The sequence below is a fragment of the Ipomoea nil genome, unplaced genomic scaffold, assembly GCF_001879475.1.
Source record: "Ipomoea nil cultivar Tokyo-kokei standard unplaced genomic scaffold, Asagao_1.1 scaffold2422, whole genome shotgun sequence".
In the NCBI taxonomy this organism is placed as follows: Eukaryota; Viridiplantae; Streptophyta; class Magnoliopsida; order Solanales; family Convolvulaceae; genus Ipomoea; species Ipomoea nil.
Window position 1 is genome coordinate 1,546,489 of NW_017618850.1, and position 26,491 is coordinate 1,572,979.

A 26,491-nucleotide genomic window follows, 5' to 3' on the forward strand; every position below is an offset into this window, starting at 1 on the left:
GTTACATCTATCCCGCTTCTTAGTGATTAGGCCTCTTGCAAGTCATTAAATATCAATTGGAGGTAAAATTGTTTGTCATGTTTTTCTCCCTACAAGATGGCTTTTTGGGGAAGAACAAAAAAAATGGTGTGTTGTAACATGCCCATACTGAGCGGGTGTTTTTTGCTTGGCCAGCAAACTCAAAATTATTTTATATTTATGTTTTTTTTTTAAATAACCCAAATTTGTTGGCTTATGCAAATCAAATATTTTTTCTTTTATTTGAACTTTTCCATTTTTATTTAATTTTTTTATTTAATTTTTTATATGTTATGCAATAGTGTAATTTTTTATGTAATAAATACTTTTAATAACATATTATAATAATTACACTTTTTGAATTATCAATTAATTTAAACAAGAATACCCTTTGACAATCATTATGCCAACCCAATTATATATTTACTCCACCACCTATTAAATGACTTTTTTACCCTTTACAAAAGCTGAAAAAGGACATTGTCAACACAACCCCACCCACGCCAAAAAAATTGTTGATGCGCAAGAAAAAACATATCAAACCCTACTTCGCCTTAAATCACCTTTAAATAAATTTATTTGTACTAAACCTTGCAAATGAAACCACAAAACTTTCCCGTCTTTGTAATCCATAACAATTTACTTCTACCTCTATTGGGCATCAATTACAGTCATTGCACAACCTACAATTTCCTGTCTCTGTAATCCATAACAATTTACTTCTACCTCTATTGGGCATCAATTATAGTCATTGCATAACGCGCATGATGCTGCTAGTGTTGAAAAATAAAAGGCATTAATTATTATATAAATATAAACAAACCGTAACAATAATACTATAAATATTTTTTTTTTTTGAAATACTCATGATTCTTTATAATGTAGTATGTGTTTTATTCTATAATTTCTTAAACATTTTCAGGTCCAAAGAATCTAAGCCCCACCATTTATTCTATAGTTTCGAACGGCAATTTATATCCTGCACCAAGGCGGCGCGTTGCATTGTGCCCCCACATGCAAAACGACGTCGTTATAATTTTTTTTTTTTTTTTTTTGAAATTTCGTTACTCAGTGTTTGGCAGTTAATTTTTCCTTAAAAAATCTCATGTTCAAAAATGTACATAATGTTATACATACACATAATTGTATACATGAATGTACATAATTATATAACAAAATACACATACTCTTTTTTAAAAGATAATACACATAATCTAACATAATACATAATAAACATAAACTTTTAACATAATACACAAAAATTTCCTGATTCGGATGTACATAATTGTATAAAAAATATGTACATAATTGTATAAAAAATGTACATAATAAAAAATATACATAATTGTATAAACAAATATACATAATCATGTCAACTTCCTACCGTGCCTCCTAAAACGACGTCGTTTTGGACGGCGCGGGGCGCACAGTGCACTGTGCGCCATGGTGCAGGGTATAACAATTGGTTTTGAATTTAGGACCATCCATTTGAAATGGTAACAAGATATCATCACACTACATGGTAATTGACTTACAAATAACTTTTTTCATACTATATATTTTTTTTTCATACTATATTATATATATTTTTAATTAAATATAATCAAAATAAAATTTTACTGTCAAATAATTAATAATATTATTTGTTGTACTTGGTCCTGTACTCTTATTTATCTGGCTTCGAGATTAACAGAGTTTCTTTTTTTTTTTTTTCTTTTTGCTTTTATTTATGTTTTTCTTTTTAAGTATTTTTGGGTGGATGGAGACTGGATTTGGATAGAGAGATAATGCCCTGTGCTAGCAGACATTTCTACCACCATATTCCTCCCCTCTTTGCTTTCACAGATTCTTGTTTGTATAGTGTCCATATATCAATCTTTTCCTTAGCTGCTGTTTCTATTCTTTTCTCATTGCTTTCAGTACATTTTCTTGTCACATCTTTCCTCTGTTAATTTTCATTCCTTTTATTCCTCAACTCAACAGCTTGGATTACATGCGAGTCAAACACTATAGAACCCACTTGCTGATAGGCTTGTTTGTGTGTGATTTGATGAATTAAGCACACCCCTTCTTGTAAATTAGTAGAATCTTGATTTTTTACTTACTTTTTGCTTTTGTGTTTGGTGGTTTTGGACCAGTTCCTCATCTGAGATTTGATTGGGGCCAAGAAGATAAAAACCAAACAATTTTTTTTTTTTCTTGCAATAGGGAAGTGGAATCTGGGAGGTGCTTTGATTCCTTCTTTGGTGATTGGTGACTTGTTATCTTCTTCCACAATTCTGGGGATTTTCAGGAGTCAAGTTCTGAAGGGGCTTTTGATGGTTGGGAAGCTTCTTTCATATTTTACAGTTGCTGGGTGATTTTTATTCTTTTTTGAGGTTGGTGGGTCATTTCCTTGCTTTTATTCTCTTGTTCCAGAGTTTGAAAGTTTATGGTGGTAAGTTTAACAGGACAAGCTGTATAGATTTGACCATCTGGTGCTTGGAAATTGTTAAGGATTTTCAGGAAAAGGGGTTTTAATTTCCTAGGTTCTTGGATGAGTTTGCTCCATGTGATTGGATTTGGTTTGAAGTTGGGGAACCTACTGTTGACACTATGCAGCTTGGTTGTAACACTGATTTCTATGAATTGGTTGAGTAATGGTGGAGTCATGACCACCAAGACTTTGCTTGATGATGGAGAGGAGATACTGACCAAGTTGTGGGGGAAGATCTCTGAGAACATCTCCAAGATCCATCATAGTTACTCTCAGTATATTGGGTCCAAGAAAGTCAGGAAAAACTGGTGGGGTCTTTTGGTGATATGGGTAGGTTTTGGGACAATTCTAGCTTTTTGTGCCTTCTGGTATTTGAGTACTCAAGCTATGGAGAAAAGGAAAGAGACACTTGCAAGCATGTGTGATGAGAGAGCTAGGATGCTACAGGATCAGTTTAATGTCAGCATGAACCATGTCCAAGCCATGTCCATTTTGATCTCGACGTTCCACCATGGCAAAAATCCTTCTGTTATTGATCAGGTTATATACCTCATCCATTGTGTTTGTGAATTTTCAAACTCAATTGAAATTCAGATAATTCTTACTTTGCATTGTTCAATGAGAAACTCATTTTTTCCTGAAAAAAGATGGGTTTGGGCACTTGGACTTTAGTTCATAGCGATGAAAGTTTTATCATGAAATTATATTTGATGCATAGTAGAAGGAAAAATGCATTTCACATTAACCGTGATGATATTGCTGCACTAGTCTCCTTGCATTTTACTATCATCTCTATTTTGGTAAAAAAAAAAAAAGACGACTTCAGAATTTTGTTAGTTTGATCTAGGGTCTAGGCTTTTTTGAGTGACATTTAGTGCTTTAGAACCAACTTTGTATTCTCTTCCAAGTACCTTGACCTTCAACAAATATTCTAATTTAGTAAGCTTTGCAGGCTACTTTTGCGAGATATACAGAAAGGACTGCTTTTGAGAGGCCTCTTACAAGTGGTGTTGCATATGCTGTAAGAGTTCTCCACCCTGAACGAGAACAATTTGAAAGGGAACAAGATTGGACAATTAAAAGAATGGACCCCCAATTTCATGAAAATGAGTATAATGTAGATAACCTGGAGCCATCCCCAATTCAGGAGGAATATGCACCTGCTATCTTTGCTCAGGATACAGTTGCTCATGTAATTTCCGTTGATATGCTCTCTGGAAAGGTAAGGCTTTTTGGATTACTTCCGAGATATAAGTATCTGAACTTATCCATTATGCTGAAATATACGGTTTTATGATATTATCGGCAGCTTTCTTAACTCATGTGATTATACTATAATGTATGCATTCAATTTGATAAGTGATTGCTCCACCAGGAGGATCGTGAAAATGTACTGCGTGCAAGAGCCTCAGGAAAGGGTGTTCTCACTGCACCCTTCAAGCTACTCAAAACAAACCGACTTGGAGTAATACTGACATTTGCTGTCTATAAAAAGGATCTTCCCTCAAATGCAACTCCTAATGAGAGAATTGAAGCAACATATGGGTATGCTATCTTACTTCACATGATTGTATTGCACGCTTAAAAAGTATGGACACCCAAGAATTCTGGTTTTGAGTTATCAAGTTGAGCTTATCTGTGTTGGAGCATATAACCATTAATGTGCAATCCAACTATCAGCTTAGGCTTTTAGTTGAGATGGAGCACATGCTACAATTATCTAAAACAAATGATTCTATACATGGTCAAATTGCCCCAACGATAATAGTTGATTCCTTTCCTTTACAAGTGGATCAAATTTAAGCTGTGACTTCATATTTAAAATTTGATCTTCAGATGGGATGAAACCAGTAGGTTTGATGAAAAAACTTGTTTGGTGTTTTCAATATAAACAGGTACCTTGGAGGAATCTTTGATATTGAATCACTTGTAGAGAAGCTCCTTCAACAGCTTGCAAGTAAACAAACAATCCTTGTTAATGTTTATGATACAACTAATCTCTCCGATCCTATAAGTATGTATGGTACAAATGTATCAATTGATGACCTGGAGCATGTTAGTTCCCTAAACTTTGGGGATCCATTCAGAAAGCATGAAATGCATTGCAGGTGATAACTCTTGAATAATTTGTGCTCATCTTTACCTTTTCGCCTTAAATTCACTACTTTATTAATATTGTTGTCCCCTTCATTGTCATGGATTTAACTAACCATTTTAGCAGACTGAATTGGCAAATTATTGTGTGGACCATGGTCCACACAATGTTATGTGGACCATAACAAAAAGTACATTTTTAATATACTAAATGTACATTATTTTTGTATTGAATGTACATTATACAATATAATGTATACTCAGAACAAAAATAATGTACATCCCCTGAATACAATGTACATTACTTTTGTACTGAATGTACATTATTTTACAGTAGACAAAATATGGTCACACAACTTGTGTGGACCATAATCCACAGAATAAAACTATAATTATGCCGTTCTATAGCTTGCTAGATGATGTCTCTGGTCTACTCAAGAATGTCATACCAGGTGACTAGTTCTTATTCTGGATGCAGATTCAAACAGAAGCCACCATGGCCATGGCTTGCTATTATTACCTCCTTTGGGATCATTACAATTGTGTTGCTCGTAGGGCATATATTTCATGCAACAATAAACCGAATAGCAAAGGTTGAGGATGACTATCATGAAATGATGGAGCTCAAAAAGCGTGCTGAGGCAGCTGATGTTGCGAAATCAGAGGTATATCGTATATGTGGTGTTTCCAAGTCCTGTCTAGCATGTATATGCAGTCTTTTCGATAATGTGCTAATATTTATTTCATTATATTGTAGTTTCTTGCTACTGTTTCCCATGAAATCAGGACCCCGATGAATGGTGTTTTAGGTGAGTCTTAGAATTTCTACTAATGAACAAAATTGCTGAACATGATAGAAGTGACAATAAAATTATGTGCCAGGGATGCTTCATATGCTTATGGACACTGAGCTAGATGTAACCCAACAAGATTATGTTAGAACTGCACAGGCTAGTGGTAAAGCTCTAGTTTCACTCATAAATGAGGTTTTGGACCAAGCGAAAATTGAATCTGGAAAGCTCGAGCTTGAGGCAGTGTCTTTTGATCCGAGGGCAATTTTGGACGATGTCCTGTCACTTTTTTCTGGGAAATCACAGGAGAAAGGAGTTGAGGTATTTTATATTTGATCATTTGTTCATGCAAGCCTTCATCTCTACTCCTATCAAATCTTCTTATATTTCTATTTTTTATTAGTTATTTATTTATTTGTGTTCATTTATTTATTCTTTTTGCAAAAAAAAACTATATGAGAGAGCAGTTGGCAGTTTATATCTCGGATAAGATACCAAAGTTGCTAATTGGTGATCCAGGGAGATTTCGGCAAATCATCACAAACTTGATGGGAAACTCAATCAAAGTAAGTCATTTAACTTAAAATTCGAAAACAAAAGGAGTATTTTACATCTGAAATTTTAGTGATATGAGAAAAGAAAGCCAATACCTGAAGGATAGAAAATTGTGTGCCTTAACTGGGTACATTGTTGCATCAAAGATCACTCTAGCCTGCATTCAGTTTTCTTACCACTTGTGATTTGTTTATTGGCAGTTTACTGAGAAGGGGCATATATTTGTTACTGTCCACCTTGTCGAGGAGGTGGTTGTTGAGCATGAATCAAGTTACGCTTTGAGTGGGTTCTCGATTGAGCATGAATCAAGTAGCACTTTGAGTGGATTCCTGGTAGCTGATAGACGACAGAGCTGGAAAAAATTCAAAGCTTTTAATCAAGAAGGATTCTCTTCTTTCAAGTTGACATCTGACCAGATCAATTTAATTGTCTCGGTTGAAGACACAGGCGTTGGGATTCCGTTTGAAGCTCAATCTCGTATATTCACCCCCTTTATGCAAGTTGGACCCTCCATTGCACGGATTCATGGGGGCACTGGTATTGGGTTGAGTATAAGCAAATGCTTGGTGCACCTCATGAAAGGCGAAATTGGTTTTGTAAGCTTGCCAAAGACTGGGTCCACGTTTACTTTTACAGCTGTTTTTGCTAATGGTTGTTTTAGTTCAAATGAGCTGAAGGGTCAGCACATTAATGATGAGTCCAACTCTCTTTTTTCTGAATTCAAAGGGATGAGAGCCTTAGTTGTGGACCCCAGACCTGTACGAGCCCAGGTCTCAAAGTATCACATTCAACGCCTTGGTATTTACGTAAAGATAGTTCCAGATTTGGACCATGGGTACGCTCGTATAAGCACTGAGAAAACAAATATAAATATTGTACTTGTTGAACAAGAAGTATGGGATATGGATTCAGGGATGGCCACCCAATTTGTAGAAAAATTAAGAAACTCTGATATCAGTTGTTCTCCTAAGCTATTTGTTTTAGCTAATTGTGCAAGTGCTACACGAGCTAACGCCTCAATTTTTGGTGTTTCTACTCCATTTGTGATTATGAAGCCATTGCGGGCTAGTATGCTTGCTGCTTCTCTCCAGCGTGCTTTGGGGGTTAACAACCGAGGAAATTACCGGAATGGAGGGCTTTCTGGTGTTCCTCTTTCTGAGCTCCTTCACAAAAGAAAGATACTTGTTGTGGATGACAACCCTGTGAACCTAAGAGTAGCTAATGCTGCCCTGCGTAAATATGGTGCTGATGTGGTCTGCATAGATAGTGGGGAACAGGCAATCTCCCATCTGCGGCCTCCTCATCGCTTTGATGCCTGTTTTATGGATATTCAGATGCCAAAAATGGACGGGTAAGTCTCACCTCATCACTCTTATGCTTAATGTATATATTGTTCCTGCACTATTTTCAATATACGATCAAACTTAGGCCCTGCTTGGTAAAATGGTTAGCCTATCAATCAATTTTGGCTTATTTGACCACTATTAGCTGTTTGACTTGGTTAAACAATTGATGTAAGTGTTTGATTAATTAACTTTTTGTAACAACTTATTGCTCCAAAATGCTAAAATTCAAAAAACTGCTCAAAGTAGCTTTTTCGATCAGCTCTTTTTCGATCAGCTTTTTGAGAAAGTCATTTTGTATGTAATCAGCTATCCTAACAGCTAATTTACCAAACACTTTTCAACAACCAGCTAATACTATTACTATCAACTAGTCAAACCTACTAACCCAATCAGCTAACAGCTATCAGATAACAGCCATTTACCAAACACCCCCTTAATATTTTTGCTACCTGCTTCCATTTATGTATTGACATTGCTGTATTTCTTTATTTTAACTTCAAATTTATGCTCATACAGTCATATGGTTAACTTTTTATATATCCATAATCTGTTATACATTTTCATAAAAGAAGTGTTAAGTTGACAATCATTATTTGATCATACAGGTTTGAAGCTACAAAAAGAATCCGTGAACTTGAATGTCAAGTTAATAGTCAAAACGAACATGGTGAACTTCTGGTAAATGCCTCGAACTGGCATGTGCCCATTCTGGCCATGACTGCTGATGTAATTCATGCTACAAATGAACAATGCCTCAAGTGTGGAATGGATGGATACGTCTCGAAACCATTCGAACCAGAACAACTTTACCGCGAAGTTTCAAGGTTTTTTCATGTCAAATCAAATTAGAAAGCGTGGAAAATGCTTCTGGTTTCGTGCTTGTAGTAGTGGCTTTGAGCTCAGATACCTGTTCTTCGAGACACTACAGAGCAGTTAAAACAATGACACAAGTTTCCCAGACAGTGAGTATATTTTTCGCTTGATATTCTGGTTTTTAGTTTTGATGATTTATTACTTGGACTGATACATGTATCTCCAGATTCCAGAAAATGCATGTCTTAAATCAACACGGAATGTATATACAAGTCGAGAGTTGTTTGCATGGATGCAATTCAAAGCTCAACCACGAGGGAAGAATCTGATGGCCCGACAGCCCATGTTGTATCGTAAAAGGCAAAGTTGTAGGGTTCATCTTCTTCTTCTCCCTTTGCACGAGTTTTTGATCCTTCACACCCCCCACCCCCCCCCCCCACCCCCTCCCCCTTGTTGGGAAGTCTCATGTTTGTATGATTGAAGTTAAAACACAGAGATATGGGCATTGTATATGTTGGATTTGAATAAAGCATTTTAGGGTGTAGTAGTAGTGTAGTGTCAACATAAATGTTGGTTTAGCACAGACAGGGTCAGGGTTGGTTGATGCCATTAGTACAGAAATCAAATAGATCAGTCTCACAGTATTGTACAGCTCAAAGGACTAGATTTATTTACCATTTCATATCCAAGTATATATAGTGCAAGCTTCTATTTAAAAGATATATTTCATCTCAATTTTCATAGCCAAAACTTTTAATCTGTTCAATGTGGTTTACATGTATTGACTCCAATCATTATTGTGTGGACCATGGTCCATACAAGTTGTATAGACCATATTTTATATACTGTAAAATAATGTATATTCAGTACAAAAATAAATCCAGGAGGTGCATGTCTGGGTAATGATGTGGTTGCAGCAGTGGTAGGCTTTTGAATCCTAGGGATGACTTTCCCCTTTCCAAACCCCCCAGACTTTAGTTCAGCAGATACCCTCTTACGTACAAGCTCTTTTGTCCAAGCTTTGATTGCAGGGTATGTTCGGTTCACCACCATCCCTTTGAACCCCACCCTATCGAAGTAGAACAACTACAAAATTACAGAAGAACATGTTAAAAAATTGAATAACTAGACATCCATAATTGCATAACTACACATCCATAATTGCATAACTGTACATCCATAATGTGGCAGAACTACACATCCATAATTGCATAACTACACATCCACAATTGCATAACTACACATCCATAATTTCATAAATACACATCCATAATTGCATAACTGTACATTCATAATGGCAGAACTACACATCCATAATTGCATAACTACACATCCAGAATTGCATAACTATAAATCTAGAATTGCAAAACTATAAATCCAGAACTCTATAACTATAAATCCAGAATTGAATAACTATAAATCCAGAATTCCATAACTACACATCCATAACTTAATAACAATACATCCATAATTGCATAAAATTCATTCAATTAAATTAAAGACACTTTATGTATAATAGGAACTTACCAGGATAAATGCCATTGGTCCTGCAAAGTATCTTGAATTGTCTTCTTTGTATGCCTCAACTGAATCAATCAGAGACTTGTATGTGTACTGGCACCAATTGAGTCTTGAAATTGCCCGGATGTTGACCAAGGACTTCAAAACTTTGTAGTTGGCATTCCTAGTAGTGTTTCCTCGGAGCATGCAGGAAACAGTGACGACCACAAAGTCCCATTTGAAATCATCACCATTGTCACCTCTTTTCACTATTTCATCTGGCATTTTTGTTGTTATGGGTGACCCTGCTTGGATATTCCACCTCTTCCTCTATGCAGTAAGGAGTTTATTATATGCACCTGTCGAATTTTCTTCAGACTTTGTTCCTTCTTCAACTTCCTTCTTTCCTCGTGGGATTCCCAATGTGTATTCCACGTCCTCTTCATCGATGTGGAGGACATCACCCTCCAATACAAAATCTCCCTTGAAAATATCAAATCTGTTCAGAAGGTATTGAACCAACTGTGAATAATTGCTGGAGAATTGCATGTGTAGCAGGCCACCAAATCCAATATCGATGACAACTTCTCTATGCGCTCGTGATAGGCGCTTGACAAGGCCAAACATTAGTTTAGGACCCATCCTTGTGTTGAAGTAGTCTGAATCTGCCTTCGATACATGTTCTTTCTGTTTTGGTGGTGCTCTCTTTCTCTTGAGAGTAGTTGGTTGTTGCCTTGTCGATGGCTCTGCATCATCTTGTTATAATCTGTCAGGCAGTCTTTTTGATCGGGTCTCCATACCACGATCTCCTCTGCCCTGCTCCTGAATTTGTGGAGTGGATTGCTCAGCAGATTGTGAGTTTAGTACTGCCTTTGTTTTTGTTTTTCTTATTCCCTTGACAAATTCTCCAAGTGTAGTTTCATCTTGTGGGTGTGAGGGTTCCATTTCTGCAAATAAAAATGTTACAAAGTTATGATACAAAGCTTAGAATGCATTTTGGTTATATATATTAGGAGACATAAGGTGCACAGGATGAGAACGATAATAGTTGATTCAGTTCAAAAGAGATTACAATAGAATACTAAAGCAGATATGTCTAACGTAAACTACTCCTATACAATAGGCTAGTCATACTAGTAGACTATTGACTTATTCTAATACAATAAGAATAACAATATAATAATAATAATAATAATAATAATAATAATAATAATAATAATAATAATAATAATAATAATAATAATAATAACATGGCTAACACTCCCCCTCAAGCTCAAGGAGGGTGCATAACCACGTTGAGCTTGTCTCGTAAAGTTGCAAACCGAGGGCCAGGTAGCGACTTGGTGAAGATATCAGCTAGCTGGTCCTTGGTCGAAACAAAGTTCACTGTCATATCTCCGGATGCGACATTGTCTCGAACAAAGTGGTAGTCAATTTCCACATGTTTAGTCCTGGCATGGAAAACAGGATTAGCACAAAGATAGGTAGCCCCGAGATTATCACACCACAGAGTAGATGGTTCTCCACTATGTAGCCCTAGCTCACGTAGTAGTGACACAACCCACGTGACCTCAACAGAGATGTCAGCCAAAGCCTTGTACTCGGCCTCAGTGGAGGAGCGAGCAACAGTGCGCTGCTTCCTGGATAGCCAAGAGACCAGGTTAGTCCCGAGGAAAACAACATATCCGCTAGTACTCTTTCTGTCTACTGGACAACTAGCCTAATCGGAATCTGAAAAGGCATGAATAGTGGTCGAGGTAGAGACAGTCAGACGTAGGCCGTAGGGGAGAGTTCCTTTGATGTACTGGAGGACTCGCTTCACGAGACCCCAATGATCAGTAGTGGGGGAATGCATGAACTGACATAACCAATTCACAGCAAAGGACATATCAGGCCTAGTAATGGTTAAGTACTGAAGTGCCCCTACAATGCGTCGATATTGAGTCGGATTGTCAAACGGCTCTTGAGTCGGTGAAACAGCCTGAGTTACTGTAGCGGGTGTAGCAAGCGGCTTGCACTCAGACATTCCGGCGCGAGCAAGTATGTCATTCATGTAACGACGTTGAGAGAGCATCATGCCAGTGTCGAGCTGGACAGTCTCTATGCCAAGAAAGAACCCCGGAACACCAAGATCCCGGATTTTAAACGTGTCAGATAGGCGACCAAGCAGAGTAGTAATCAGCGTTGCATCATTACCCATCATGATAATATCGTCGACATAGACGAGTAAGAAGACCCGTGAAGAGCCAGTTGAGTAATGGAATAATGAGACATCTGTTTTAGACGGCAAAAACACTGCAGATAACAAATAGTCATGAAGCATTTTAAACCAAGCACGAGGAGCTTGTTTCAGGCCATACAGGGAGCGCTGAAGATGACACACATGATCCGGATATGTCGGGTCTTCATAACCTGGGGGCTGTTTCATGTAGACGGTTTCAGCTAGATGACCATTGAGAAAGGCATTATGGACATCCAACTGACGTAACGTCCACCGGTGAGAGACAACAAGAGAAAATAACATGCGGACAGTAGTAGGCTTGACAACTGGACTAAAAGTGTCAAAGAAGTCCTCGCCAGCTACCTGATTAAAGCCTTTGGCTACAAGCCGGGCTTTATAGCGTTCAACCGAGCCGTCAGCAGTGCGCTTGGTCCTGAACACCCATTTGCACCCAATCACATTCATGTGCGATTTAGCGGGTACCAGTGACCAAGTATTATTGTGTAGGAGTGCATTGAACTCCTGATCCATGGCTTCCCGCCACTGTGGGTGGCCAACGGCCTGTGAATAGCACGTTGGATCAGTGGTTGCACTCAACGCCTGAAACTCTTCGTCCGTACCACGAGTCATACGGCGAAGCCGCATTCCATGCTCCCGAGTCCGAGTCGGGACTTTGCGAACCCGGACTCTACAAGCCCTGATTGGCCCTTCAATAGCCAATGCCGGCGGTGCTGCTCAGGCCAAGGGAACTGGGCTGACTGATGGGCCCGGTACAACCTCAGGAGACACCGCCATGGGGTGAGACAGAGTCTGAGTTAAGACGGGACTGGTCGCCCACGGGAGTGCCGGAGGTGATGCTGAGTTCTCAACCTGTTTCTCCAAGTCTGCAAAAGGGAAAACATGTTCATCAAAGCGCACATGGCGACAGATATAGACTTTTCCCGACGTTAAATCAAAACATCTGTACCCCCTAAAGGACAACGGGTAACCTAAGAATACGCAGGGTGTCGACCGGTACTCTATCTTGTGCCGATTGTATGGCCGGAGATAAGGGTAGCAGCGACACCCAAAAACTCGAAGAAATGTGTATGGTGGTGACACTTTATGTAGAAGACTGTATGGACTCTGAAACTTTAAAACAGATGAGGACAGATAGTTTATTAAGCAAGTCGCCGTTTCAAAAGCGTAGTCCCAATATTGCAATGGGACTGAACCTTCGGCCAGTAGGGCCAAGCCGGTTTCGACTATGTGACGATTTTTATGTTCTACTCGCCTGTTTTGTTCATGTGTATATGCGCATGATTGTCGGTGGTTTATACCAAGATTAACAAAGGTGTTATGTAGTTTACAATACTCCCCACCTAAATCTGATTGAATGGACTTGATAGAACGCGAAAATTGGCGTTCTACCATGACACGAAACGACTCAAAAGTTTTATATATATCCGATTTCACCCGTAAGGGATAAAACCAAGTGAAACGGGAGTAATCATCAACAAAGAGTACAAAATACCTATAGCCACTAGCGGAAATTACATGGGAAGGCCCCCAAATGTCGGTATATAATAAATCGAACACATTTTGACTACTTAAAGGAACCCTATCTAAAGGAAATCTCGAAGATTTGCCCATATGACATGACTTGCACGATTCCAATGATGTGACTTTATTTGTTGCAACTGGACAATTTTGTAACACACGACTTTGGACGTTTGAATGCGGATGACCGAGTCTTCGGTGCCACACAGCGGATGTTGTACGAGAGGTGAGGTAGGCGAAATGGGATTGTGACACCGGGAGTTTATATAGGCCACCCTCGGTGGACCCTTTAAGCAGTATTGCCCGAGTTATGGAGTCCTTCACAAAAAAGCAATTCTTGTGAAATTAAAAAAAAAAACAGTTATTTTCATTAGTAAACCGTTGAACCGAAAGTAAAGGAACGGACAACTCAGGAACAAACAGGACATTAGATAATTTTAATGCCTTTGACATAGATGGTACAGACGCATGACCAACACGAGAAATAGTCAAACCTGCACCATTTCCCACGCGCAGAACGTCACCGCCGTTGTATTCGTCTAACTGGGACATCAGAGTATGGTCCGGTGTGGCATGGACCGAGGCTCCGGTGTCGGGGAACCACTCGACAGTGGCTCTGGATGCGACGTCGTCTCCAGAAAGGGCGACGTGGGCCTGCGCCTGATTCTGCCCGGCATAGCGCTGGAAGCAGGTGACGGCAGTATGGCCATCGGCGCGGCAGATCTGGCAGCGGGGGACGCCGTTCCGGCCGCGACCATGGCCTCGTCCTCCTCGGCCTCGATTACGACCCTGGCCGTTCGAGCCTTGCCGTCCGCCTCCTCCAGTCCGACCACGGCCGGCATAGTGTGCCGCCGGCGCAGCCGCAAAATTGGGATCGGAAATCGCCGGGAAATCTTCTGCATGAATAAATTCCTGAGCCTGCAAATAATCCGAGATTTGAGAGATAGTTACTGAGGTACCCGCGGCCGTGAGAGATGACGCCATGGCCCGGTACTCTGGACGCAATCCTCTGAAGACGAACAGATTCTGTTCATCTAACGAAATTGGCCGTCCGGCCAACGCAATATTTTCCACTAATATTTGCGCTCGGCCGAGATACTCGGCAGCGGTACTGTTTCCTTGGCGTAGGGAATGGAATTGGCCGAGGAGACTTAAACAGCGCGCTCGAGTGGAACTGCTCAACGCCGTCGTGATGGATTCCCACACTTCCCGAGACGTCGCACGTCCTACAGCTAAATGCATTACCTCATCCGAGAGGGATGAGATAAGCAAAGACAAGATCGCCTGATCTTGTTTGCCCACGCCTTATATTCAGGATTCGGGATCGGAGATGGGGTGGCGGATGCAGTGGCGGACTGACCGGAAACCGGCGGGGCGTTGATGACCGGCGGCGGGCATGGTATTTCGCCATCCACAAACTCGAGCAAGTCCTGGCGACGAAGGAACGGTACTAGTTGAGTCCTCCAGAAGAAGAAATTGCGCATTGTCAATTTTATTGATACGAAGTGGTGTGCCCCGGACAAGGGATTGGAGCCGGAGGCCGGAGACGCACCACCGGCGGCAGTCACAGTCCTCTCAGACGAGTCGCTCGACATGGCAGCGTACGATGGTTGGTGTTTTTCGGTGAGGGTGGGGGGAATTTTGGAGAGAGAATCGAACCTGGATGGCTGATACCAGATGAGAACGATAATAGTTGATTCAGTTAAAAAGAGATTACAATAGAATACTAAAGCAGATATGTCTAACGTAAACTACTCCTATACAATAGGCTAGTCATACTAGTAGACTATAGACTTATTCTAATACAATAAGAATAACAATATAATAATAATAATAATAATAACATGGCTAACACACAGAGTACTACATCCAGAATTGCATAACTATAAATCCATAAAGCCATAAATATACATCCAGAATTACATAACTACACATCCATAAACTCATAACTATACAACATTCAGAATTGCATAACTAAAAATTCATAAACTCACAAATATACATCCAGAATTGCATAACTACACATCTATAAACTCATGATTATACATCCAAAATCGCATAACTACACATCCATAAACCCATAACTATACATCCAGAATCGCATAACTACACATCCATAAACTCATAACTATACATCCAGAATTATATAACTACAAAACTATAAAGTCATAACTACACATCCAGAATTGCATAAGTACAAAACAATAACTTAATAACTACACATCCATAATTGCATAATTACAAATCTAAAGTCATCAAAGATAAAACTGGTATTGGCATATATTCAAAAGCTATAAACAATACATTCATAATGATAAACCTATACATTCATAATTATATAACTACACATTCATAGTTCAAAACCCTAGTCTGAAATCACAAAAATGTATATTGAATCTTCATGTTTGTTTTCTATAAATCCATAGTGTAACAATGTAAAATGCATAATACCTCTTGAAAGAAGAAGTAGAAATCGGTTGCAGAGTAAAAATCGGTATGTGACAACGATGGATTAAGACGGCGACAACCGCGATGAACAATGTGAGTAGACCCGATGGAATGACGATGAAAATGGCGGTGAAAATGGTGAGGTTTTGAGCTCTATAGCGGGGGAGGGAAGCGTGCTGGAGAGGAAATGGACGAACTCTGTAGTGGAGGGAAGTGTGTTGGAGACGAAATGACGAATCGCACCTTTTGTAATTTTTACAAAAAAAAAAAAAAAATTGATTGGTGGAGAGTAACGGTGCCACTAACGGCACCATCACTCCAAAACTACGTCGTTTGCATCCGTATGTACCAAGAATGGTGCATACGGATGCACAACATAACGATTGAGTCTGGTTGCGCTCGTGGAAAATGACTTTCGCCAATTTTGGGTGGAAGTCATTTCCTGAAAATAAGCCTAATTTTCCATTTGACTGAAGTGATTTTCCGTTGACTTTAATTTTTCTTGCTATTCCACACATTGGAAACCCAAAAAATGATTTCCAAAAATCATTTTCCGGGTTTCCAAACATACCTTTAAAGTAAAACACAAACATTGTTAGTACAATTACCACAAAACAAATGAACCTAAACCTAAACCATCCTCTATTGCCACATTTGCAGGTCCTTAGGAGAGTCACCTCGCGACTTCTGACAATTGCATTTAACCTATCAATTTTGTACTCATTTCGATTAATTCGCTTTAATAATCCATGAATTATCTTCATTGATCTAAAACACATTGAGGTATCAAACCATTCTTGAAATCAACATCCAACAATACCCTATAAACATAAGCCCTTAAAGCTACTTATAAAAATAAAAAAATAAGATGAGAAATATTTTGATTAACATTGCTCCACAAACCTATAATCTTCTATTGGGATTTCTATTACTCCATGATGTTTGAATGCTCCATTGACAAAAATGAACCGGGACAACATCTCTATAGTGAAATCTTTGCCTTGGGAAATTTGAAGATGAAGAAGAACTATTTTAGCCTTTTTCTTGATGATTCCACATTTTGAGCTCAGTGTGAGGTGAGGAAACCCTAGGTTTTACGCAATAGCTTCAATACATTCAACAATGGAGTCGAAATCTTTATATAATAGAGTATATGAACTGAATTTCTTGTTTTGCCCTCTAATTTGACGTCAAGTTCACGCCTAGCTAACGGAAGATCGATTTGACTTAAAATCTACACCCTTTGTCCCATTTTATGTGTCTGGTTCGGTTAATAAGGCTTGACTGGAGTTAATTTTAATCTAATTTTTCATAATATTAAGTTTAGTATTATTATACAATATTTATATATTTAGAAACTACACAAAAAGTACTATTAAACACAACAAATCAAATTTAAAAATAAGTAAAAAAATACTAAAGAAAATGAACCAATAAAAAAGAGTTGATTTGACCAATAAATAGTAAGTATGACTGATAAAATAGGACAGAAGGAGTAATAATTAGAGGATTAATTTAAGTTCAATTAAAAATCATGAGATCAATTTTAAAAAAAGACAATAATTAAAGGACATTTTGACATTTTGAGAGTTTGCACTTGTTACATCTGTTGATAGTGATTACAGTTTTCCCTTCTCACTCAAGAAAAAAAAAAAATCAAATCAAATTCGTGCTAATATCTAGTTATTCCTTAAACCAGTGACCGCTCGACAGTTCCAGGTTCAGTCAATCTTAAACTACACCATTATAACACACAATCATTTCCCAGTCCAACACCGTCGCCTTCGATTATAGCTCGTTACCACAACAACTCTGGCGTTCTCTTTCTCACTCTCCCTCTTCGCAGACATACAGATTTACTGGATTGACTTTCTCTCTCTAGAAGTCGTTCCCCAACTTCGCCGTTTGTAAATTCAAATTTCCGGCGCCCGCCGACGTCTTTGGAGCTGCCGTACTTAATCACTGCTCTCTTTCGTGATTTCACTGCTTAGGAAGTATGGGATCCGGGCTCAATTTGAATGAATGACAAACAGAGGACCTCGCTGCAATTCGCTATGGTTTTTCAGCATGATTGATATTTTTGTTTAGTAGAATCATGACGGAAGCGGGTATGTGATAATAACTCCACTTCAGTTGTTTTATATGAATCGTTATGCAGCTTTAATCTATAGCTGCAATTCGCTAACTCAGAGTGGTTAAAATTTTCGTTTTTGCTTAGTGTAAACTTTTATTCCCCAACTTTAGCGGAGTATTTTGATGATAATTCGGCCTGTTGTTGGATTTTATTTATTTATTTATTTTGTGATGAAGGAGATTTATATTTAGTTCTTTAGCAGAAATTTAGCAGATGCTATGGTTGGAGGAACTTTTGTTCCAGCAGAAGCACACTCATTTCATTTAAGTCACTTGACCAAATCTTTTGTTATAGATCTGGCACAGGCCCTAGAAATTGATCAAACGTTGAAATAGTCATAAGATTTGAGACACAGTATCACCAAAGGGCAATAAATGCTCATGTATTTCAATTTGATGGAAGGAAATAGAATTGTTCAGGTAATTGCAGATTGGGTTTTAGTGTTAGACTGTTAGCATACTATGAGTATTAAAGTTCATTCCAAGAGGGGTTTAGTTACAGACTGCCAGGGGAGGTTGTAGTTGAAGTGGATATAGGATGAACCAAGCTTTAGCACCTCTTGTGACTGCACATGAAGCTTTAGTCATTAGATTTCACAATGGTAATAAAAGACTGAGCAGGCAGAGGCGCAGAACTAAAGTTTTTGTTGTTTCTCCTAACTCTTATAGTAAAGGAGAGATCTTAGCTTTCTATAATCTCAATGCAGATAGATCGGTGGTTGACAGAACAAGAACCATACTGTGATCTTTGTATAAAGCCAAATATACAAAATTCTCAATATGATACAACTAAACATCTTTCAGCTTTTCAAGTTTTCTGGTCAATCTTACTCTTTCCTAGGAAACGTATTAGTCTCTTTGTGATTGTATGTTCTTTAACAACTGTGTTTACCCCAGCATAGTCTTCTGCAACTACTTGTACAAAAAATGTGGGAAAAAGATTCTGCAACAGCCACTTTACTTCATATTTCAGGATATAATTTCAGTGACTTGATTCGAGAAGCTCAAGGTCGATGGTTGAAACCTGCTGAAGTGCTCTTCATATTGCAGAATCATGAGAACCACCAGATTGCCCATGAACCCCCTCAAAAGCCAGGAAGTACTTCTCTAACCTTCTTTTTTCAATTCATGCAAATTTAGCCTTTATCCTTATGCCCATACCTTGTGTTGTTGATATCGGTTCCACTTCCCTTTGCTTCACATCTCATCCATTACTTTTTATTAACAGGTGGATCTTTGTTTCTTTTCAACAAGAGAGTCCTAAGATTTTTCCGTAAAGATGGTCATAGTTGGAGAAGAAAGAGAGATGGGAGAACTGTGGGGGAAGCACATGAAAGGCTTAAGGTGACATTATTGGGGCTCTTGACTTCTCTCACATTTCTAGATAATCTTATTTTGTATAAGTAGTTTTGGGATCTAAACGTTCTTCATCATCACATCTTGGCACTAGTGAAACAACGCATTGTTTCAAATTTTTATCGAGTCTTGTCCATTTAATTCTGGTTGCTGCAGGAGCTTTATTGATGGTTTCTCTGTGATTAGGTTGGAAGTGCTGAAGCTCTCAATTGTTATTATGCACATGGAGAGCAGAATCCTAATTTTCAGAGGCGCAGCTATTGGATGTTGGATCCGTGAGTTCCATTCCTTTTGACTTTTGTCTGTCTACTGATGCTTTTCTTGTGGGTGATTTTGAAAAGGGTTTAGTAGTTGTACTGAAGTTCGCAAAAGCTAATGTAACACTTATTTTGTTAGGATTATAGTGAATTTGAAGGACAAAAAAGAAATGGGTTGTTTAAAGCATTCATCTTTTTGTTTCTAAAATTTTTACTTCATTTGTCCAAATAAAGAGAGTATGGGTATATAACTATATATGCTGTTGCCTTCCTCTCACAGTTTCCTGATTGAATTTCTAATTTACTGTTTCAACAGGGCATATGAGCATATTGTTCTGGTTCACTACAGAGATATAAATGAGGTAAGCTATATTTTGCCTGATTTCAGACTAAGAAATACTGGAAAAAAGCTCATTTTCATCAATTAAACGTTCTTTTCTTTCTCAAGCCAAACATATGCAGTGTGGATATTTTCTATACTTAACATATGCTGTTTTAAAAAAAGGACAAAGAAAACGAAGGTTACCAACTGCTAAAAATATGTGCATTCTTTAACACTAAATTCTTTTTTCGGGATAGTGGCCTTGTTTTGTTAATGGCAGATCTGCGGTTTGGGAGCAGCATTTTTGCTCCAAACTGTTGAAACCCCAAACACTGCTTTTAGCAACATTTGGGGTTTGGCATTTTGGGGAAAGAGGACTCTTTCCCCAAAACGCCCTTAATAAGAAAAAAAAAAAATTAAACTGATTAAAACACTGACTATAGTCTATATAGGAGCCTCAACGCCCCTCTTTGATTTCGCATTGATGTGGGAATAAAAATACACAGGCTCCCCTTTGTATTGTTTTTATTTTTTTTAATCTTATTATTATTATTATATTGTTGTTGTTGTTTTTGTCTTTATTGTACCAATGCCCTTATAAGTCTTTTTACACATTAACTGCTAACATCAAACAACTAATTTTACCAAACATCTCTTTACAAACCGCTAATACAATCTTGTATATAGTTAATTTGTCCTTTCTATGGAGGTTTGTACTTCATATGCTCAAGTGTCAATGTTTATGCCATCTATTTTTGTTTGCAAGACACAGGGAAGACAGACTGCTGGATTTATGTCACAGTTTTCTCCGGTGTCTTCTACGTCAAGTCAGAGTCCCAGCCCATACTCTACTCAATATGCAGGTTCTTCTGTCATTGTAAATGAATCATATGAACCATACTCTAGTCCTGGGTCTGTGGAGATTAGTTCCCATGCAGCCACTACCAGCAATGGGATAAGCCAGTCAAGCATCAGAGAGGGAGTAGATGAAGTTAGCAGTTCATCAGCCCGTGAAATGAGCCTAGCTTTGCGAAAGCTTGAGGAGCAGTTGAGTTTGAATGATGACAGCTTTAAAGAAATTGATCCACTCTACAATGACATAGATAACTCAGATGGTGTTCAAAATATTTTAGATGATCATAGCACATTTACTAGGATGCCAGAGGATTCAAACAGTCTTCTGTTGCAGCAGCATTCAGGTTTCTCATTTTGTTAATGCCTTGTAATGTTAAAATATGCATGCTTATACTTGTGGGAGTGAAATTACCGTCTTTGGAGCCTTAAATCTCTTGTTTCCTGTTGTTGTAATATTTTTGAATATGCTATATTTGTCTTCTTTTTCTCATTTTAATTTAATTTAATATTATTTTTTAAGGAACAAAGCCCTGTTTATACACGGAATCAAGAAATGTACTGAAAATCAGGTGTTAATCACCATGCATTTGCAGGTTACTTAAGTGAGCAAAATCATCAAATCCCAGGATTTGAAGTAGATCCATGGAATGAGGCACTAGAAGGCAATGGGAACTATTTGGACAGCAAGTTGTACGGAAAATATGTTTACAAGGATGATAAGGTGAATGGAATGTGATAAATCAAGTCTATTCTTTTCCCTGTATAGTGTCTGTCTTGTATATTCCGGCATGATTACCTGGTCTATGTTCCCTATAATAAGGCTGTAGTGAATAGTTAAGTGTAGGACTGTAGGTGCACTTTCACTGGTCCATTCATGGAAGTACACTCCTGGCTTTTTTCTAACTGATTAACTCTGATTCTTTTCACCTAATTCTCTCTGTTATTTTCTTTTCACTAGTTCTTACTTCTATCTTTCACCATAAAAAATCAATATATTTGACAGAACATGCTGCTTGCAAGAGAACCAGTGGAAACACCAGAAAACATGTGGTTTAATTTTGATGGAAAGGAGGCGCAAAACCGTAAGATCTTCCTTAGCTTCGATTATTATCTGCACATTTCAGCTTATGAGTTTCCAAAGCAAGACAATATTGTTTGGCATTGCAGATTCTATTACAATTCCTCAACAAGTTGAAGATTTCAAATACCCTCTATATTCTCCTGCAGCAAACACGTACAGAACTGATCCTATCCAATATACAACATTATTTAACCAAGGTCAGATTGGAATTTCTCTTGAAGCTGACATGGGCTTAACTATTGCTCAAAAGCAGAAATTTACAATTAAGGAAATATCTCCCGACTGGGGATATGCTACAGCGGCTACAAAGGTTAATCCTTTATTTGATACTTGGATCTTTATGGTTACCTGCTACATATAAGTTTATTTTATCCATGTTTTTTCCCCTATTTTTCAGGTACGAGTTATGTTGGAATCCTGACTGTGTATTGTTATAGTTGTTATTTTAATGTTCTCATGTGTAATACTCTTTATTATTGTTACTCCATCTTTGCTGAGATTTGTCAGAAGTATAGCTGCAATCAGTTCTTGAAGTTAACAGTTTCAAGTTCTTTAATGCAGGTGGTCATCATTGGATCTTTTCTTTGTGATCCATCAGAAAGTGAATGGATGTGTATGTTTGGTGATGTAGAAGTTCCTGTTCAGATCATTCAAGAAGGTGTCGTCCGTTGCCAGGCTCCTCCTCACTTGCCTGGTAAAGTCAACATCTGCATTACCACGGGTAACCGGGAATCATGCAGTGAGGTTAGGGAGTTTGAGTTCCGAGTTGAGTCCACTAGCAACATTAATAGTACAGTTCCTGAAACACAATGCACTAATAAGAGTCCTGAAGAATTACTGCTGCTCATTAGATTTGGACAGATGCTTCTTTCTGATGGATCAAATGGTAAAATTGATAGTTCTGGATTGGGAAATGATTATTTGGAAAAAGTCAAAGCAAGTGAAGACTCATGGAGTCAAGTTATTGAGGCTCTTTTAGTGGGCAGTTCAACACCAAATCTTACAATTGATTGGTTTCTCCAAGAACTCCTGAAAGACAAGTTGCAGCAGTGGATTTTTTCCAAATCTCAAGGTAAAACTAACTCGTCTGACTGTATGTTGTCCAGGAAAGAACAAGGTTTAATACATATGGTTGCTGGGTTGGGATTTGAGTGGGCATTGCACCCAATTTTAAATGCTGGAGTAAGTGTTAATTTCCGTGACATCGCTGGTTGGACTGCCTTACATTGGGCTGCACGCTTTGGGAGGTAATGACTGCACGGATCCTTGTATTTGACTATCAATAGGTTCTGCATGATTGAATGCTTGTTAAGGTTCATCTAAATTTAATATTTGAAAGTGTTTGGTTGAATTTCTACATATCAAATCCATTCCTATGCGATGATTTATGTGGTAAAATAGGCTTCATTAAGTTGATTTTTGAACTGGGAGGTCTTAAATGTTCATCCCCATGCGATTACCTGACCTTTTTTTTCCCCCTTTTGGTTCTCTTCTACCATTATTTCTTGTTCTGTCAGAATGTGAACTGAGCATGCAATTAATCTCTTTCTATCTGTACCCACCCCCCTCTGGGACTCACTGCATTTGTGTCATGATGGTGGTGGCTCTTTTTCTAGTGGCAATCTTTTACTAATAACTTGTTTATTGTTTATTTATTATATTTTCAAATTCCTTTCCTATAACAGGGAAAAAATGGTTGCTGCATTAATAGCATCTGGTGCATCAGCTGGAGCAGTTACTGATCCCACAAAACAAGACCCTATTGGTAAAACTCCTGCAGCTATTGCTGCCAATTGTGGACACAAGGGACTTGCAGGTTATCTTTCAGAAGTGGCACTAACTAGTCACCTCTCATCCCTCACATTGGAAGAAAGCGAGCTCTCAAAAGGATCTGCTGATGTGGAAGCAGAAAAAACCATTGTTAGTGTCTCTACAACAGGTGCCACAACAAATGAGGATGAGCTTTCACTGAAGCACACCTTAGCTGCAGTCAGGAATGCTGCTCAAGCGGCTGCACGTATACAATCTGCATTTCGGGCACATTCTTTCAGGAAGAGACAACAGAAAGAAGTTGTTGCTTTTGGTGCTGGGGATGAATACTATACTCTCTCAAATGACATTCAGGGTCTTTCAGCTGCGTCTAAGTTAGCGTTCCGTTCAACACGCGATTACAACTCAGCCGCTTTAGCCATTCAGAAGAAATACCGAGGATGGAAAGGGCGGAAGGATTTCCTAACATTCCGCCAGAAAGTAGTGAAGATACAGGTGCTCAGTCTCTTCCACCATTTCTCTACTCCCTCTCAAAGTTCTACGCAATTCATTCAAGTTGCTAGAACTTCAGAAGCAATTAGATTAAAGTAGAAATACTGATCTTATTGAACTTGCACTGGCAGGCTCATGTACGAGGCTACCAGGTTAGAAAGCAATACAAGGTATGCTGGGCTGTGGGAGTTTTAGAGAAGGTAGTACTTAGGTGGCGTAGAAGGGGAGTTGGCCTTCGTGGATTTCGCCATGAGACGGATTCCATTGATGAAACCGAGGATGAAGACATTCTGAAAGTGTTTCGCAAGCAGAAAGTGGATGCAACAATTGACGAGGCTGTCTCAAGGGTTCTGTCAATGGTTGAATCTCCAACTGCACGCCAACAATATCATCGTATTCTTGAAAAATATCGACAGGCTAAGGTATGCAAAGCATCCATTTTCTTATCTTAATTAAGATATATTCCAGCGCTGCATGTCCAATACCAATTTCTTTCTACTCTATTTGGCAGGCCAAGCTTCAAGGTGTGGAAACTGAGGCAACATCTTCTCATGATCCTAGCATCTCGAGCATGGAAAATGATAACATATATCAGTTTGCATAGCTGAAAGTTCTACTCGTACTGACCTTTGTTTGTATAGCAGTACGTGCTCTCTCGTGCTGTATAACATCATTGATCTGCCTTACTGTTGTGTGTATATGGTTTGGATTCAAATGTTAAATGATGATGAATAGTCAAGGGTATGCTATGTTGCTTGTAGTTTATGTAAATGGTTGTAAGTGATAATTAAATAGGTTGCTGGTTTAAGGGTTTTCTTGATTTAGTCAGTATAAATAAGAAAGCCAATCTTACTCCAATCCCTAGTTATATGCTACTTATAAACAATTCTTAATAATGGTTTGCTAAATTTCTATTCTAGGAGCATGTTGAAGTCACTTTGAAAATGTTGTACTAAATTTTAGTTCTAATTTTGCCAACTTAATTAAATTTTACCCCTTGTGCTTATTCTTTATATAGATTGTGTTAATGGTTGACCCATTTTAGAATGACTACAAATCTTTTGAAGGAATTATTAAGTAAATGTTATGTCTATTAGTTTGCCGCTCTTAAAAATAAATGGATGCATATTCTAGCTGTCCTTTATTTTTTTAGGTCATGAGGGGTAAGCCCAGCAAGAACTCCTAGTTGCCTTTTGAAATTACTCTTCTAGGGGCAGGGAGTAGCAAATTTTACTGTGGACCATGGTGCATGAAGTAAGTATCATTTTAATTCTACTTCAGTTTCATTTGACAATATTGGTTTGTTTTTAGTTTTATTTTTCACACACTAGTTTCATTATAGCAATACTAAAGTATCATTTTAATTTTACTACAGTTTCATTTAACAATATACATTATTGCATGAGCTCTATTTTGTAGTTTCATTTTCCATACACAATAGTTTAATTATAGTAATGCTAAAGTATTTGTTGATTTTACAGCTTATGGACAGCCGGTCGGCGGGCCAATACTACCGTAAAATACTAAGTAAAAATTAAGAGAGATAAATGACAGAATACTGATGCTTGTATTGAATTCGGAACCTCTTACAATGTGACCTCAGGAGGGTATTTATACAAGGAATATGACCTTGAAGAAGGCAAGAAAGGAGAATTAACTAAAATAAACTTAAGAAAGCTTCTATGGAATATCTTCCTAATGTGAGAAAAGAAAGTTACTTGGCGTACAAGGAAAGAAACTTCGCTGAATCTGCCTTTAACCGCCTCTGAAGCGCGCGTTCGGTCGGGGACACACCGACTGCCTAGTCTGATCACCCAATCGAGCCGACTGGTGAACCGTCCGAGTGCTGCGTGATCTCCAAACCAACATGGGGCCTTCTTCTTCGCATTGCTAAGTGTCTTTGGCGCCTCTCTTGACTGCCTACAGTGTATCTGGCTGAATGCCCGACTAAGGGGTATCTATCACCAGTCCATCACTTTTCTAAGATCTAGCCGAGTGACGACTTAGAAAAGTAGAAAATCCTCTAAGTGTAAAACTTGAGTACCGACTGGCTCCTTTTCTTGCAAGGCAGCGGGTAGGGGTACGTAGTCAGTCGATTGCATAATGAATTCACCCCTCTGGTCTACCTGATTGGTTCTGCCTTTTCCCGATTAGTTCCGCGATCGGTGTTGTTACTGAGACGTAATAATATCGACAATTACTCTGACAATCATATCGACATGGAAATTACTCTTCTCGGTTGGTCGGCGTGGAGATTCACCCGGTTTCTACGGTGAACCGGATAGGGCGATGCGACACATCACGTGGGATCTCCTACAGCAGCTCAAAGATAGATCATCCCTTCCTTGGGTGGTTGTCGGCGATTTCAACGACATATCATGTTACTCGGAGAAGAGATGCACACATCCCCACCCGACATCGCTC

At 38.5% G+C, this 26,491-nt stretch overlaps 2 protein-coding genes across 3 annotated transcripts; both read left to right on the forward strand.

Annotated features, from left to right (window-relative positions):
• The first annotated feature begins 1,788 nt into the window (after positions 1-1,788).
• Positions 1,789-8,817, forward strand: LOC109152507 (histidine kinase 3). The gene is made up of 11 exons (XM_019300199.1): positions 1,789-3,034; positions 3,447-3,716; positions 3,870-4,039; positions 4,390-4,602; positions 5,067-5,253; positions 5,346-5,397; positions 5,471-5,700; positions 5,847-5,945; positions 6,135-7,285; positions 7,886-8,242; positions 8,320-8,817. The coding sequence occupies exons 1-10, from the start codon at positions 2,555-2,557 to the stop codon at positions 8,127-8,129; spliced, it is 3,096 nt and encodes a 1,031-aa protein (XP_019155744.1). The 5' UTR covers positions 1,789-2,554; the 3' UTR covers positions 8,130-8,242; positions 8,320-8,817.
• An 8,716-nt stretch (positions 8,818-17,533) lies between these two features.
• On the forward strand, positions 17,534-24,925 carry LOC109152508 (calmodulin-binding transcription activator 4). Of its 2 annotated transcripts, none has more exons than XM_019300201.1 (13): positions 17,534-17,909; positions 18,908-19,033; positions 19,163-19,278; positions 19,477-19,565; positions 19,864-19,909; positions 20,642-21,068; positions 21,318-21,445; positions 21,728-21,806; positions 21,892-22,115; positions 22,367-23,052; positions 23,491-24,070; positions 24,199-24,489; positions 24,579-24,925. In XM_019300201.1, the coding sequence occupies exons 1-13, from the start codon at positions 17,897-17,899 to the stop codon at positions 24,669-24,671; spliced, it is 2,898 nt and encodes a 965-aa protein (XP_019155746.1). In that variant the 5' UTR covers positions 17,534-17,896; the 3' UTR covers positions 24,672-24,925. The 2 variants fall into 2 exon arrangements, with proteins under 2 accessions (XP_019155746.1, XP_019155745.1); XM_019300200.1 differs by having other exon boundaries at positions 17,535-17,909; positions 20,636-21,068.
• Positions 24,926-26,491: the final 1,566 nt, after the last annotated feature.